At 41.1% G+C, this 17,005-nt stretch overlaps 1 protein-coding gene across 4 annotated transcripts in view; it reads left to right on the forward strand.

The window, feature by feature from the left end:
* Nucleotides 1–548: 548 nt before the first annotated feature.
* LOC146871971 (translational activator of cytochrome c oxidase 1-like) overlaps nucleotides 549–17,005 on the forward strand; it is a 70,888-nt gene continuing 54,431 nt past the window's right edge. The window contains exons 1-3 of one of the 4 annotated variants that reach the window (XM_085652655.1): nucleotides 549–907; nucleotides 1,565–1,888; nucleotides 9,133–9,239. In XM_085652655.1, the coding sequence (XP_085508781.1) occupies nucleotides 1,588–1,888; nucleotides 9,133–9,239 (408 nt within the window). In that variant the 5' untranslated portion in view covers nucleotides 549–907; nucleotides 1,565–1,587. The remainder of the gene's footprint in view (nucleotides 908–1,564; nucleotides 1,889–9,132; nucleotides 9,240–17,005) is intronic. The other 3 variants (XM_085652644.1, XM_085652634.1, XR_014981281.1) reach the window with 3 other exon arrangements.

The following is a 17,005-nucleotide window of genomic DNA, read 5'->3' on the forward strand; positions in this document are numbered from 1 at the left end:
CTACTGGTGTTGCATTATTATTAGCAATGCCAATAGCTCAAACTTTTATAATGCGAGACCTATTGCATTGCAAATGCTTGTTCTCTTATCTGTCTTGTAGCAACTATGGGGTGAAAGAAAGCTTGAATAAGCAGCTACCTATGTTATATGACATCTCTTTATTAATGTAATAACTGCACTTTCACAATTGCTTTATTAACCTTCCTGCTTTCTCAAATTTGCTTGAAAATGCACCATTTGTCCACTCTCTTTTTCAAAAAGGCTGTTCGGGCTCGCACGCTGCGCTCGCTGGCTACGGTGCAGTATGCCAAACATTTAACACCTCACCACTTTCAAAAGTCACCAGCTGCCATTGCCTATAGTAAGAAGGCATGTCTACCGATCCAGCCCATCCGCCCTCCCCCTCGTCGATACACAGCCATGAGGACCTCCACTCATTCGCCCCTCCTGCCCTGGACGGTAACCCCGCCCCGGGGCCCCAAATCATCGTGCCCGTGAGCCCCAACCAACGTCTACCGTCGGGGCTAAAGGGCAGAGTGGACGCCATCTAAGCTTACACACCACACGAAGATCGTCGCATTGATCTTGTGATGTGCGTCGGCGCTAGGGGTGCAGACTGGATTATTCCTCTAATGAGAGTTAGACACTGTTGCACCGGAACATAAACGCCGATACACCGGAAGATAATGTCCTCCGAACTCTCCAGCACTCGGCTCATTTGCAAGACCGGGTGTGCATGTGATGAACGCCAGGATTGCTGTACCTTAGATCCAATTTGTATTTCTGTTGGGAGGAGACAAGGTTATTACAGACGGTGAATCTCCTCGCCTCCCAACTGCTGAGTTCCCACCGAGGATCCCTCTACGAGGGGATTAAAGAGTAGGTGAGGGCTGTATTAGAGGCGAAGGTCAGTTTCGTAGCCTAAGGTCATGAGTGGTCATACTTTGTGGTGCATAGTATTGTCGGAACAGAGAGCCGAGTGTGTGGCAGTCTCCTAAAGAGTAGCAGATTGTATGCGTGGCTGTCAACGAGAAAGTTTGGTTTGTGACTGAAAACCAGATAGCAATGCGTGGTGGCAGTGAAGTAGGCTGTGCGTAACAGCGCAGCCTGCTTCCTACGTGTCGTAGGAAGTCGACTGTTGCCACTTGATCCAATGCCATGTTTGGCTACCAATTTCAGCGTTATCTTTTTTTAACCGGCGTTTATCTACGTGTTGCAAATCGCAGCCCCATGTGTACAAAGGGGGAATGCAAACCTCAAAGTTAGTAATGGAAGTGCGGGAAAACGAGAGACACCTACATCTGTGCGACAGTGAGAGAACTCTAGTCGTGTGTCTGTAGCTGAAGAGAGGCCGGTGTGTGACAGAGGGCTAGCTGTGTGATGTGATTCAAGTGCTTGTTTTAGTCAGTGTATTATTAGACTAGGCAGTCACTGGCAATGCAATTTCTCTGCAAATCATGGCATGGTCTTCAGCTTTTATTAAAATAACTACGAAGTAGTGAAATAAAATGGCATCCTTCGACTTACTGTTGACTGCCTTGAATATTACTTGTTCTTTTCCCAGAAGGAACATAAAATCTGATCAATATGGCTGCTGCTGTTGGCATCGCAATGCTTCGCTCACAATATAGAAGAATATTATTGGCCCGCGTCCTGGGCGTGCAGGAACCTCTCAGTATTTATGGCTCTAAACCCCTGTTCTGCCATGTATCAACTATCATCGTGGGTTCTTCCGAGTTTTCACCTTGTGCTTCCATCCACACAACCCCTGCCTTCCCTGCAGGACACAATAAGTGGTTGAAGGTGAAACATGTCAAGGGGACGAAAGATGAAGCAAGAGCAACCATGTTCGCTAAGCTTTCCATGAAGATTAAGTTTGCAGTGAAAGGTAGGAATACATCACGTGCATGGGTTGAGTCTCGGTGTGGGCCAAGAACCTAGGTTGTGCCCTGGGAGTTTGTGTGCCCTGGGAAATAACAGTAACAGAAGTAAGTGAGGTGGGCTATGTGAGCTGAGATATTGGTTGCCTTTGCACAGCATGTCAATAGTGAAGTTGTATTAAAATTGGTAATTTTCACGAGGTTCTCCTTGGGTTGGGTGGAAAGTGACTTACAACCAATACAATACAATCCCCTATTTAAGGTTTGTCTGAAAGATGTGATTTTAAGGACTGAATCCAAGCAGTTCAATGATTCGAAAAGTCTGAAAAAGACTCGCAACATAGTTTTTTTTTTTTTAGACATTCTTAAAGCACAAGACAACTAATAGATGAGTAGAGTGTGATGAACTAGTGGAGAGAAATTATGTAGAAAATAGGCAAAAACACAAAGATTCTAATAAAGCAGTTTCGTAGATGTCCCATAAGTCGTGAGGCACTGTGTTCCAGAGAAATGTACCTCTTAACTGAACATTTTCGACCACCATTGGAAGAGGATTTGATGGGCAAAGGAGTTTAAGAATGTAATATTTGCTGAGTAAAATTTTCTCATGCTCTTGGGAGTGATGAAATCTGAAATATACACAGAAGCTTGGTGGTGTATTGCTTTTACTCTGCTAATTGGAACTCTTAGCGAGAAATTCCATCCTACTGACAATTAGGCAGAGCATGGTGTTATTTATTCAAAATTGGAATACAAGTCGTAGTTAAGTTCTGAAGCTTTGTTGAACGTTAGGCCAATGTTGCAGTGACCGTTGTGAATGCAGATATGGAAGCCAGCACCTGAGACTTGAAGGCTGTCCTCCAGGATGTTGCGTGTACATAGTAAGAGTGAAGGGGGAGCAGAAGCCTATGCTACAAAGCGTGTTCTTTAGTATAGACTTGTAAAACGTCGGAGACTAGACTTCTTGGATTGAAAAGAATAGATAGGGCACTGTTTTGACTTGTAGGGAAGGTTGATATTTGGGTTTTTGGGGGTATTTTATTTTCTCCATGTTTATTATCAGAGGCTTATCCGTGTGAGGATTAATCTGCCCAGCTAAATAAGTTGCAGATGAGGGAAATTCTTTTACAGCCCTTAAAAAGGATGGAGTAAGATTTCAGGAATGACAAGGGAAGGATTGTGTTTTTGCCTGGTGGATGGCGGATAGTGGCAAAATTGAGGCGAGGTGTTTTTAAGACGTGGTTTCTCAAGACTAGAAGATCTAATCAGCTATGAGTAGTGCCAGTGATGGCGTGGACGTGAATGGGATGATTTGATAAAATACTGCAAGGTCTGATCTAGATTAGTTTGTTCAGAGCAGAGTACAGGTTTAGTTATCATGAGGCGTTCAAGTTGGGGGCCAGAGGCATTAGCAAACACAAGGAGATGATGGATAGAGTGCTGAAACTTTTCAGACACTCACAGAACTGGGTTAAATCCAACATTGTTCTTTAGCTCACTTCGCCACCTCAGTTCGGACCCAACTATATGCAAATCAGTCTTGACCCTGTGCCTCATGGGAACAGTCCACCCCGAACTGCCAAGCCATACCCTGCCAACTTAGGGCAAACAAAGCAACACAAGGAGATGATGAACGGAGCGTTGGAACTGTCAAGTCAGGTCCTCCGGAAACAAACATCCTGGGACCGGTTTCAGGATAACACCGCTCATCAGCCAGGCTAGCTCGAATCCAGTGGCAGAGTGAGCAAGGTAACAGTCACATATCTGGGTTGAATCCATAATCGTTCTTTAGCTCACTTTGCCACCTCAGTTTGGACCCAACTATATGCAAATCAGTCTTGAGGTGGCGAAGTGAGCTAAAGAATGATGATGGATTCAACCCAGATCTGTGACTGGGGGTGAGTGTCTGAAAAGTTTCAGCACTCCGTCCATCATCTCCTTGTGTTGACCAGAGGCATTATCCAACCAGTTGTCAAGTAGGAACACTTCATCAGAGGCCTTTCAAATTATAGATTGTGGATAAGTGGCTTGTGCTTTTAGCTGATCTGTTGCTGAGGTAAGCTAAGGTGAATCGGTTTGTTTTGAACTTAGGGGAAAGGAATAGAGGGAAAGGTAGAATGTTGATGGAGTCCAGGGTGTTGGTCTCCTAAGTTATTGATTATTTGTTGCGGCGTAAATGGAGGTGTAAGATATATCCATATTTTTTGTGGACAAATCCCTGGACAAAGGATTGGTGGGCTGTGCACCAACCCCAGACAGGACCACCACTGCAAACAACATCCATGTCGGAACGCATCAGTAGACTATGTACCCGGCAAATAAGTTTTATTCAGAACATATTTTCCCAGAGCACAAACACAGCAAAGATTCCAAGGTCAAAGCCTTCTACTTCAAGACTACATTAAATTCAACCACCCCGTCCTCACGAAGCCACCATGAGGTGCTAAGCCCACTAGAGGTTCAAAACAAATTGACCACCTTGAGAGGCACTGGACCATACAGAGCCAAAATACTAGTGATATGTGGAGAACCTAAAAGAACAATTCATTGAAGGTCTCTGTATTACAAACATATACATTTGAGATCACCAGTGTTCATACCGCATGATGAAGAGAGTACAAATAACTTCACTACACTGATAGCAAAGTTCCTTGTTCCGTTAAAATCAGAAAAAACTTTTTTAGTTCTTTTCACAGAAACCAATTTATTCAGACCAAGTTTTGACAAAAGATTGTTTGACAGAACATAATGAGATATTAGAACATTGGAACTTTGGAAGCTCCATTGAAAACAATGGAGTGCTTCGGGTTTATAATGGCTGGTATAAGCCCGAAGATCCAACATTCCAATGCTTCTTTGTGGCTGTGAACAAAGGCTTCAGGCAACCTGAGGGGATTTCAATCCCCTCGCGCTCCCTGAAGCCTTTGTTTAATTTTTTAGAACATTCAGCCCTTTAGTGGCAGAATGTTCTAATAGCCTTATAGCCCTTCGTAGCAGGGCTATACCGGCTATTAAAGTCCCGCTGCCTTAACGCTGCAGTGGGCCTTTAATAGCCGGTATAGCCCGCTACGGCGGGGTATAAGGCTATAGTGTGACCTGGACGATAGATAGAATCTAATAGAAGTATGAACAGATTCCATACTAGATGCATTAATGACTGATTATTGACAATTTAACTAGCGAAATGTATAACAGGTGAATGAACCATACTAGTTTATATGCATACTGGATTTCCTTCCATGTTTTTAACGAGCCATTACTCTGATTGCTATAAGTGGACAAATAAAAAGCAGGTCATTTGCCAATTCCATCAGCTAGAAGAAATGCCAGAAGAGTGGGGCAATAGAATAGCTATCCCCAGTATATGAACATCTTCACAAGTGAATCACCTCATTGTTGCCATAAAAAATGAAGAATGCAGGTAAAAACTATGAGCACATATCTAAGCAGATAAACCAGACCCATCCACACCCTCCACAACGGGCTTAGTGTGCCACTTAATTCCACAGAAGTGTATATCTCCGAATATTGTGGGCAAAAATATTGATTTACCTAATTATGAAGTACCAAAATATCATGAACGTCCGAATATGTAGGTAAGTATAGATTTACTATTCTTAACTCCACATACCTCGACGATGTATGTATACGTATCATAGATATACACAATAGATATGTGGAGTTAAGTGAAGTAAACCTATACTACTTATATATACTTACCTTCATAATCTTTTGGAACTCGATATTTAGGTTACTATATTTTTGTATATCAATATTTTGCCTATGAAATTCTGGTAGTATACCTGAACAGAGCCTTCCAGCTCACCCGATTTCAGTATACCCATATTCCACACTAAACTTCTTGGCGACATTCCACTTAGGCCAGTCTGAGGATACGATTAACAACACTGTACATGTAGAAAATAAATATGTAATTAAAATAACCTATTTATTTCAACAAGGATCATCCGAGAAAGTATTGGTAACATTATTTACTGTTTTTCCATTTATTTAAACAAAATCAAACAGTCAGCTGCTAAGGGAACACACCATGTACAATTTAAAAAACAAATTGATCTTTTCAAGTCCTGGAGAGAAGGAGGATGCTCGTGCTTAATGATCTTTCATGGTGGTGATTGAAGGTGTTAAAAGGGAGTATAGGATATCTTTCTAGGAACTCTTTCTTTAAAAAATGTTTTATTACGTCCGTGAATATTGCAGCTGGGAGTAAAAGAAGCAGCAATAAGGGTCATCCCTCACAGTCTTACCTGAAACACTGAGGTCCTGATTGACAAACTGCATTTTGTAGTATGCAAAGTAGTACCACTTACACATACACATTGCAATTCACAAACCTACCACCACTCCTATCTTTTCTATGGAGAGATCCTCACACATGTATGTTTACTACTTAGTAGTAAATGTGGGAGGAACAGGGGGAGTGGTTGGAAAATGGGAAATACTTATTCCCATACACAAAACAGTAAGCCCATTGTAGTTCACAAACTGCACTTCTAAAGTTACTGCAGTCAAAAATGACACAGAGAATTATTTTCATTTAATGTTACATAAGTTATATATAAATAAAGATAAATATTATGATACTTTATCTTTATTTAAAATACATATACTTTATTTTTTTAAAATTATTACATTAACTTCATTACATTGTTCTGAAAAAAAGAAATTGAATGAGTTTGAAATTCCTGTGATATGGTACTAACCAAAAAGGATCGGCCTTGAGTAGTCTTCTATATTTGTAATTGTGCTTAATGGCCTAGATGCACAAATGCAGCGAGTTAAAGAAGACTGCCATTAAAACTGTAATGTCTGTCAAGGTTTATGGAAAAATGTCACTGAAAGCCCCAGGTTGCTTTCAGATCACAACTGGCACGTGGAACAATGATTTTTGTCTACATGTAGGGAAAGGTATTCCAGTTCGTTACTAGGTCTTGTGTGTGATGCATGTGGACTCAGGTTGACCCTCTTATCAACCTCAAGCCAGGGCGCTAAAACCCAAGGCAAAAGAGATGGACTAATGCTGTGGCGTCTATGGAATCAAATAGGCAGCTGCATTCTGTGCCTTTTGCATTCTAACAGCAGTCCCATGTCTAAATTGTACACATATTCAAGTCTTCGTGTCAACCAGTACAGCAAGATTGTTAACGTTAATGTACTGGAAGGCTACATTTTGGGACGTGTTTGAACTGCACCCTTAACTTGAGCTATCGTTCTGACTAAATAGTCAGAATATGTTCATTGTTTCACAATCCGTATCACAGATGGGATCATATCCCTCAATTTACCGTGATACAATTTTTGGCCGATCATAGCTCATCCGACAATCTACAGCCTTGGATGCACAATAGGAACAAGGACATCTGTGAGCCAATCCCCCAGTCATCCCAGCTTTACTATTGATAACTTTGATATAGCACAGGGGTGTGCACATAAGTGAGCTCTAAAATCTGCTCTGCTTACTTGAAACTGAACAAGTCACCATTTTACTTAGCACTGTGAGCGATATTCAGTGCTAAATAAATGTATAAACTGGTACCAAGCCATTATTGGAATGTGATTGTGAGCATGGTTAAGTACCTTTGATGCACGAAACGTAAATCTTTAGAATATACATTTAGTTTGCATCTTCCGAATTAGTTTAGAGCAAACCCAGATATTGCAGCCAGGGCACATTGACTTTCAGAGGCTCAAAGTGATTGATTTTTGGAATTGGATTTATATTATGCGTTATCTACTTCAGATCCCATCACAATTAAGCCATAGTCTAACCTCGGCTCCATTTTTTTTTATATATACCAGGTTTGTTTTTTGTTCACCATAAGAGGGACTGTAGTTTTTTGTAAATTTAATTAGTTGTGTGGAGCTGCCAGTAGTTTCATGGAGATCAGCTCTCCACCGACAGTTTGTATAAGAAAGGCAGTAGTGCCATTGTGACTTGCTAGTCTCCTACAGACCAGACCTTGAAAAATCATATCAATGTTACCAGACCTGCTGGTCGATTTGATCTGAATAATTTACTTGACCTAACGGTAATGCTCTTGACCCATAAACTAATCTCAGATTGTGAGATCCTGGGCAAATATTTAGTTTTATCAAGCCGCCTTTGTCTTCATTATCTCATATGAGAGCACCTTGGAATATGTGAGTTCAGTATGTCTTCTGTACATCAAACTCTTTTGTTTAATAGCCTAATTTATTTCTTCATGTATATTGTGAATCTAATTCACGTATAGGGTAGACATTACCCTTGACATTCTCTTCTTTCACTAACAGCATTGACATCAGGGCGAGGCAGAATGTTTCTCAGTTCTTGTTTAAAAACTCTCCCTTTTAATAAATGTATTACTATAGCATGATGAGGTAGCACACTGTCGTTTGCATTTAGCACATTTCCCATTGAAATGACCACAACATTTAACACTGACATTCAGTTTTACTATTAAAACGAAATAGTGTACAAATGATAATGTTTGGAAATCGGGTTTCTGAAAATATGTATCATTTGCACATCACCAAGTTAACTTCTGATTTGTTTTGATACTATTAAAATCTTTTCTTCCATCAGCCTTCTGAATTACAAAAAATATGCTTTCCTATTTGCTGATATATTTTGAAATATTTGTACTCTTCATTTACAAGCTATTTAACCCCTTCAGCACGGCGCGGATTACCGCGCCGTGCTGAAGGTTCGTTGCGCGGGCGGGGCCGTGACGGAGCGGTTCCGTCAGCCGCACAGCGCGACCGATGAGCGTGACGGAACCGCTCCGTCATGCGCATCGAAAGGGTTAAGCATGCTGTCTGTTAGAGAAACACTGACCTCCTACAGCCTTTCCTTTGGTGATGATTGGAAGACAGTTCCCTTTACAAAATCCTCTAACTTTGCAGTCAGAGTAATAAAAATAAACACCAATCTCCAGGATAAAATAAGCCGCCATTTGTAACAAGACAGAAGCTGATATTTGACCTCTGTCTTTGACTGCATAGCAAATGTGAGAAGATAAAAACAAGATTTAAAGGCATCTTTATTGCTCATTCCCCTTCTGAATGAACAGAACACCTGTTCGTTGCTAGCTCAAGCTCTCTAACCAAAACTGGCCAGTAGGCCCTAAAAATAGCTTACCCTCATAAAACTGACTTGCAAAAGTAAGTGGCCGAGTTGTTTTTTCGAGACCCAACATTGCATTTTTGTAAGAGTGACATTAGTTTGATTGAAGTATACTTTTTCTTGCAGAAGCCGGCTCAAACCCAGAATTTAATGCAAGTTTGTCACAACTTTTGGAACAATGTCGAGGCAAGAATATGCCAAAATCTTCAGTGGAGGCAGCGATTAAAGGAGCGGTGTGTAATGAGAATGATCATTTTCTTTTCTTACTCAGCTGTGATTTACCTATCCCTGAGTTTCTTCTCTTCCCTTTTAAGATTCACTATGTATGTATCCTTGTACTTTTTTATAACCTTGCGCACTGTCAAGTCTCCATAGATATTAAGGTATTTAATAGAAGCTCTTGATCTAATACTAGAGTGACCTATTTTACAGTATCACTTTCTAGTATACTTTACACATGTAGTCTTTTCAATAGCCTTCTTAAGCATATGTGGAAACCACTTTTAGAGTTCTTGGCTTGGTAAGAAGTATTTGGTTAAAAAAATAAAGGTGAAGTTTTGCAAACATTGGACCAGTAACATTAGTCAAACTAGAGCAAATGTAATGATCATTTGACAGTAGGTAGGTGAGAGATATTATCCCTTTTTATTTTTGTAAATTAGTTGCAAATGGCGAAATTCAAAGCACGTTGGATCAGTTGCCTGGGTCTAAAACAGATATGATTCATAATCGACTTTACAAGGGGTAAGATACTGACTCCAGAATGCTTGTTGTTCAATAAATTGTGTTTAGTCTTTTTTTCAGTTGTTAATGCATATCTTTTTATGCTAGTGCGCAGTAACCCTTTTGGTTTTGTTCACCATTTTGGAGTACAGCTCAGAGGGTACCATAGTGCTCTCATGAAAAGGGTTGGAATGGAGTTTGCGGAATGTCCATTCAGTGGCTATTGCTATGCTGATCAGAATAGGGTTATACTGCTTTAATTCTGTATTACTTATTGAACTTGTGGGATTTCTGTGTTGTATTCAGTTTTGGATGTAAAAATTCATCATTGTTTTAATCTGACTGTCAGCTGCGCTTCAATTTTCCCCTGGTATTTTCTGTTATAATAAACACATCTAGAAAGAAGTCATGCTTACTGTTTTGTGTATTTTATTAAACAGTAATTCCCTCAACTTTTCAAGCTTTAGCTGCCTTGCATATTCAATAATTGCCATGTTGGCAAGGTATCTTGTCAGAAAATGGGAAAGTGATAATAAAATCACCTCAAAAACTGGGAAACAGTGTAGTGTTGTCTAATCCAAAAACATCCAGTATGTAGGAGTGAAACGTAGCAACCACTATTATGTTACTGTTTAAGTGTCATATGTATGCACCTGTTCCCTTAGCCGGCATTGTATAGGAAATAAAAAACATAACCTAACTGTAGCCAACTTTTAAGTTAGCCATGGTCAACTGTTTCTCTGCTTGCGATCGCTGCTCTTGCGTATAACTACATTGGTCTTTTCCACTGCCTGTAACAGAGGCTATCTGCGAAGCTGTTGTGATGCCAGCTATCTTCTGCAATGCCTGTGATGCTGTCCATTTACTAACCAGGCCAGACGTCTACTCACCTTACTTGATCAGGGCATAAGTGTGTTCTCCCAAATCCACAAAGTAGATCTGAGTAGCAGTAAATGAAACAGGGGAGTTCTCCTCTTGCTCATGCTGAGTGGAGAAATTAGTGTTTCTGCTCACTATACATCTCCGGTGACATTTCACATCTGGTAGTCTTCTAAACACTTGTATTTCTGTGTGTTGAGCATACTAGAGTAGATGCATAGTTAGTTGGGGTCAGAACCATATTCCATAGTGCGATTGTTTGATACATTAGAAGAATACATAGCTTGCACATACATGTGTGTACTTTCAAGCAAATATTTTGTTAGACATGGATACTATACTACAAAGCATCAGTATCCAGAAGTACACAAAGAAGTGATAATCGGCAACCCACACAAGATAAATGCAAATAAATATCTACACATTAAATAAATGTGACTAAATATCTGCAACAGGTTCACACACACACTCGTTATATCAGTGTTTCTTTGAGAATATACACAAATAATTTGCAAACACAAACGCAACATCATTCCACATACACACACCTGCACACATTTCCGGTACTCCACATACATGCATAATTGTCAATAAACAGGAGCACACCGATCACAAACATAGCAAAAAGGATGAAAGAAGCAAGGCAGTTATAATACATCACTTCTTGCTTCTGTTCTACCAAACGTCCAAAAACAAAATAGATGAAATCCACTTAGGTATCTTCATTGACTCTAGCTGTTTAGGGAGCATGGAGAGTCATCCATACTTCCACCTAATCCACACCATCACTAGTCACAGTAGCAGATGACATCACACACTATGACTCGTTTTACCACTTCGAGTGCAATTGACCCATACAGGTACCACAGATACGTATAGTTAATATATTTTACTAGATCGATAATAAGACACCCTTGTTGTGTACAGTGGCAACGTTTGAAATCTCTGTGCTGGCATCTCTTAAGCATTGTCTGTATGTAAAAATAGAAACGTACTCGCTTCAAGCCACTTTACATAACTGTCTGAGTGGCTGATGTTTATTGGACTTTGAAGGTAAATTTTTACATGCACATCATTTTTTAAACAGCATGGGGAATCTTTGCCACAGCTCCACCCTGTTACTTGTACATAATGATTGGCCAAATTTTCTTAATTCCATACGGATTGTGAAATAATAACTTGTGTTGCATCTAAAAGCATCTCGCTTCATCAGTTTACTCCTTCCCCTCATGTTTCCATCACCCTGACTTCCATAAGTCTCCTCTTACCTCCCCCAGTCTTTCTACTACATCTTTCATAATCAAGAATCCCTCACATAGAACTCTATCTCGAACTCCTTTGACTCTACCTCCTCTCCTCAGCTACTGCAGCAGTCATCCTTGAGATCCTCCTTTCTTTTGAACCATTCCAGATAGCTTTCTCTTTCGTAGTGACGCATATCAAAGTTTTTGACCTATCTAACGAAATAACTGGTTTTGATAATCGCTGCATTTTGGCTACGATGGCTTCATATATTCTTTCTCCTGTTTAATTCACGCAGTATGTCCTGGCAACCACTACCCAATACAATTAGTGCGTTGTTAGACATCTTGATGATATTTCCCCTCTATAAAGGAAAACAAAAAGATCCAAAACTTTCTGTGTTGGCCTCCAAAACTATATTAGGAAAGAAACTCTCCCTTACTTGTTCAGTCAAATACCGAGATGCCATGACTGCGGAACTCAAGTTGAATTTCTAGGCTTTATTGCTGTAAGTGACCTTGATCCATTGGTCGCCTAAAGTAAGTAACCAGATTCCATATAAAATGTAGAATGTAAAGGTTTATTGTATCCTTCGGCGCCCATGACACAGCATAGCTATATACATCTTCTTCTCCTAACGTCCTGGCAGCAACTGACATACTGGTTACTGCTAGAACCTTAGGAACATTCTTGTGGCCCCTTCACATTCTACTTTGTGCACATTCTAACATTCCTATAGCAACATTTTATACGTTCCTTCCCCCTTACAACAAAACAAATAACATTTTTAGTATAATACATAATCTCTAAATTTGCTTGGTACTCTTGTCTCCTGTGAACGAGAAAATGCATTGCTGGAATCCGTATTGGCAGGTGTTACCGGCAGTTGAAGATCAGCACCACGACTATCCATTACTTCTTGTGGTTGCAACTAAGTTTGTCAGTCAGATTCGGTCTCTGCCTGTCTCCTATTTTTGATAATATCAGCCTGTGTGGGAGAAATATTTTTTACCAATTGTCTTCTATTCCACCAACCTTTCCCTTGTAATAAAATTGACCCTTTTGTGACTTTTACAATTTGGACTAGTACAGAAAACTTGGATTGCCTCTCTTGACTTTTCTATCATTTGTAACTAAAGCCCAATCTCCTATATTGAAATCCTTTCATAGGTATGAAGTTTCTGGTCAAAGTACTCTTTCATCTCAGCTTGTTTCAATGCAACTGAACGTGAAATGCTTTCAGTAATCTTTGACCAGTGCCTGCTTTACTATTCAACCAACTCGGAAATAGGCGCGTGTGAACCTTGTGACCTCTCAATAAAGTGAAAGGTACTTCATCTGTAGTGCTGTGAGGAGTAATATTATAATTCCACACATTGTCATTCAAAAAATGTCTCACATCTTTGCCTGAGGTGGGAGCTGTTTGTTTTCCCTCTTTCAGAATTATATTGGCTCTCTCTGCTAAACCATTAGAACTAGGTAAATACAAAGCAAAGTTGTGATGTCCAATGTAATAATATTTAAAAAAATGTTTTTTTACGCTCGGATACAAGGTGAGTCTCCTTATCAGTTACAATTTCTTTCATAGACCTCTCTAACTTAAACACATTTTTCAAGAATGTAATGGCAGCATTAGTACTGAGTGACTCAATAAACGAATGATAAATCCACTTTGGGTGATAATCTGTTATGAAAATGAGATATTTCATGTTGGAAGGAAATAGGTGGACCTGCGAAGTCTAAACCAATTGTATCCCATGCACAAGAAGAAAACAGAACCGGTTGTAAAGGAGCTTCCTCCGTTTTCCAGTGTTTGTCTCAGATAAAACAAGCATTTGCAATGCAATTGGTCTCGCAATTACGCAAGTTTAAGCTATTGGCATTGTAAATGATGCTGCCTTTTATTTATGTTTTAAAAACAAAAATAAAAGGCGTTGCTATTTGCAATGTTAATAGCTCAAACTCGCGTAAATGCGAGACCTATTGCATTGCAAATGCTTGTTAATATTTGTAACCTTAAATTGGAGCTTTATTTTCTTTTCATTTTTTAAATAGGAAGGCATATCACATGCCACGATAGGGCCCGATAAGTTGAGTGACAAAAGTGTGTTAGCAAATGGCATCTTTTTGAAGACATATAACATAAACCTAGATTTACGTGACAAAGGATTGTGCAGTGTTTTCCAAAAAGCTGCTCTCTAGGTTGTCTTCAATTGCCACTAATATGTCACTGCCTTTGAACAAACAACTTATACTGTGTGAAAAAATTATTGAAAGGCCACATTGTTTTCCACTCCGTTTCAGAACTGTGTCCAGGTCAGGGGTTGCTGTAGCACCTGCAACACCTTTAGTTCCAGTGCCCCTTTTGAAGCATGAGGCACAGGAACTCGGGTTGGGTCGATGTTTCTTGAAAAACAGCAAACGTGGTCATCTGTGCCATGCACAAACATATGAAATGGGGTCATACCTAGCTGCGATAGTGTTTTGTAATGTTGTAACAGTACAGCAGTGAGACTAGAGGACTGGTAGTTAGTTATTTAATGCCCGAGAAAAAGTTTTTTTTCTTTACAATATGAAAAGGTATAGTAGAGAACAGGTTCTCTCCAGATATGTCCAACAGCCAAAAACAACACTTTTAAAACCCGGTCAGATTGGGTCTCGGAGATGCAGAAAATTAGGTCACAGCACGTTAATATTATCACATCAAATCTCCTTCTTGACCTTAGGTGTTATTCACTTTCCCCCCTGGAATTTGTAAAGATAATCTGTTGTGACGTAAGTGTAAGTAAAAACCTAGGCCATAGTATAAGGGAAGTGCGTAAAGTATTTATGATAACACTGGGGGGGACCTGGAAGATCACTTCGGTAACTTCATTTTTGAAGCTGCATGAACAACAGTGCCCACGGGAAGCAACAACTCTGGAAACGCACGAGTCCCGATCAAGCCATCAGTCTGCCACAAGTCCCATTTCTGGTTGTGGACTGTATCCCTATACGTACTGTAAGCACAGTGTACCATTAATAACAAAACATGGCTCCTAGGTTGTAGGGTACAATTAATGGTTTCTATTCCATCTACTTGTCCAGAAGCACTCTCATTCAATGAAGTGAAATTTCAAAATAAGCACCAAAGAGCCGTGCAGTGAAGAGAGGCAGGCGAGCAGGGTACAGCCAAAGAGCCGTGCAGTGACGAGGTGCAGGCGGGCGTGCTGCAGCACCAAAGAGCCGTGCAGTGAAGAGTTGAAAGCAGGCATGTTACAGCACGGAAGAGTCCTGCAGTGAAGAGAGGCAGGCGAGCAGAGCCATAGAGCTGAGCAGTGAAATGGCGCATGCGAGCATGTTACAGCGCCAAAAAGCCCTGCAGTGAAGAGGTGCAGGCAAGCATTTCACAGCGCCAAAGAGCCTGACAGTGAAGTGGTGAAGACAAGCCTGTGACAGCGCCTAGGAGCCCCGCAGTGAAGAGTCACAAGGGAGTGTGTTACTGCTGAGAGACCTGTGCAGTGAAGAGGCACAGGCAAGGGTGTCAAAGCGCCAAAGAGCCCAGCAGTTAAGTGGTGAAGGCAAGCATGTTACAGTGCATAAGAGCCCTACAGTCAAGTGGTGAAGGCTGGCATGTTACAGTGCCAGAAAGCCATGCAGTGAAGAGGTGCAGGCGAGTATGTTACAGCACCAAAGAGCTGTGCAGTGAAGACGCGCAGGAGAGTGTGTTACAGCGCTAAAGAGCCCTGCAGTGAAATGGCGAAGTCAAGCGTGTTCCAGCGTTTAAGAACCCTGCAGTGAAGAGGTGAAGGTGAGCTTGAACAATCCCTCGGCATGCTGTGGCGGGGGAGCGCATTCCAGGCGGGGGAGCGGACCCTTTGAAGTATGATACCGAGGCTGTGGCTAAACATGCATGCGCCAGTGGGCTGAAGCGCTTCCCCAAACGGATTGCATGGCGGCACGATGCACGTGATTGTGCGCGTGCTCGCCATGCAATCCACTTTTGGGAGCACTTTGAAATGCCTCTCTTACTAGAGTCTCACATAGCGATTGCGTAAACGCAATAGCTAGGCGAGACCTAGAAATGTGGACATTTGTCAGTCACACACTTCCCATTACTCTCTAAAGATAGCCAGATTGGCCACCAAGAAAATTGTTTAATTCTTTTACGTTTTGGATATTCGTGGGTGTCCTTGATGAGCTAATATTATCAGCTCATGCCTCCAAATCTTCTGGTGGAAGGAATACCGCCCCTCGCATAACCATACTGCTCTTAAAGTATTGCGTGTGTTCACCGTATTGGAGGCAAGGACTAGTAATAATTACGTTTTACTCGCTGGCTTGCAGTGCGCCTGTTAATGTGAAGAACATTGTCTCAATAATAATATCAAATACTGAAGATATTTGTAAAAACATTTCGTGTGCCTGTCACCGGAAGTGCAGGCCGACATAACTTGATGCCTTCGAACGGAAGATTCAACCTGAAAACGAACTTTAAATCGCACGCTCCGACACTTGGGCCTGCTAGGATAGCAAGATGACCGCCGTGTGAAGTGTGGCTCGACTGCAAGAATGTCATGCCATACCTGAGTTTGCCATGGTTACGGAGAAATGCGGCTTGCAAGCAGAAGAGCCTATGACGTCAACGAAGGTACAGCGCAAAGCGTGAGCGTATGCCTAGAGGTAATCGCACGCCGTTAAGGTCGACGCGCGCAGTTAAATAAAAGCGACCCACCTTGTCCTCACTAGCGGTGAAAGAGTACTCACAAACGGCACAGGCACTGGTGCAGTCTCCAGCTCGATGTGTGCAGGCAAATACCAAGCTCAGCATGCCCAAACCTTGATTTGGCTCAGAAAACAGCTGGTCCTCACAATGTTACAAAATGCTTGCCAGGTCGGTGGGCATAACGACTACAGATTTAAATCATCACCAATATGAAGTAAGAAGCCGGACTCCATATACATTTTAGAATGTAAAGGTTTATTGTAACCTTCAGCAGCCACAGCACAGCCATATATGTCCTCCTAACGTCCTTGCAGCAACTGACATACTGGTTACTGCTAGAACCTTAGGAACGTTCCCATCTCCCGTCACATTCTACGTTCTATACTTTATACATTTTAAGTTAACTTTCATAACATCGTACCCCAACGCCTTATGATATTAAATGGCAAA

Source organism: Triturus cristatus, chromosome 1_1, assembly GCF_964204655.1.
Source record: "Triturus cristatus chromosome 1_1, aTriCri1.1, whole genome shotgun sequence".
Taxonomy (NCBI): domain Eukaryota; kingdom Metazoa; phylum Chordata; class Amphibia; order Caudata; family Salamandridae; genus Triturus; species Triturus cristatus.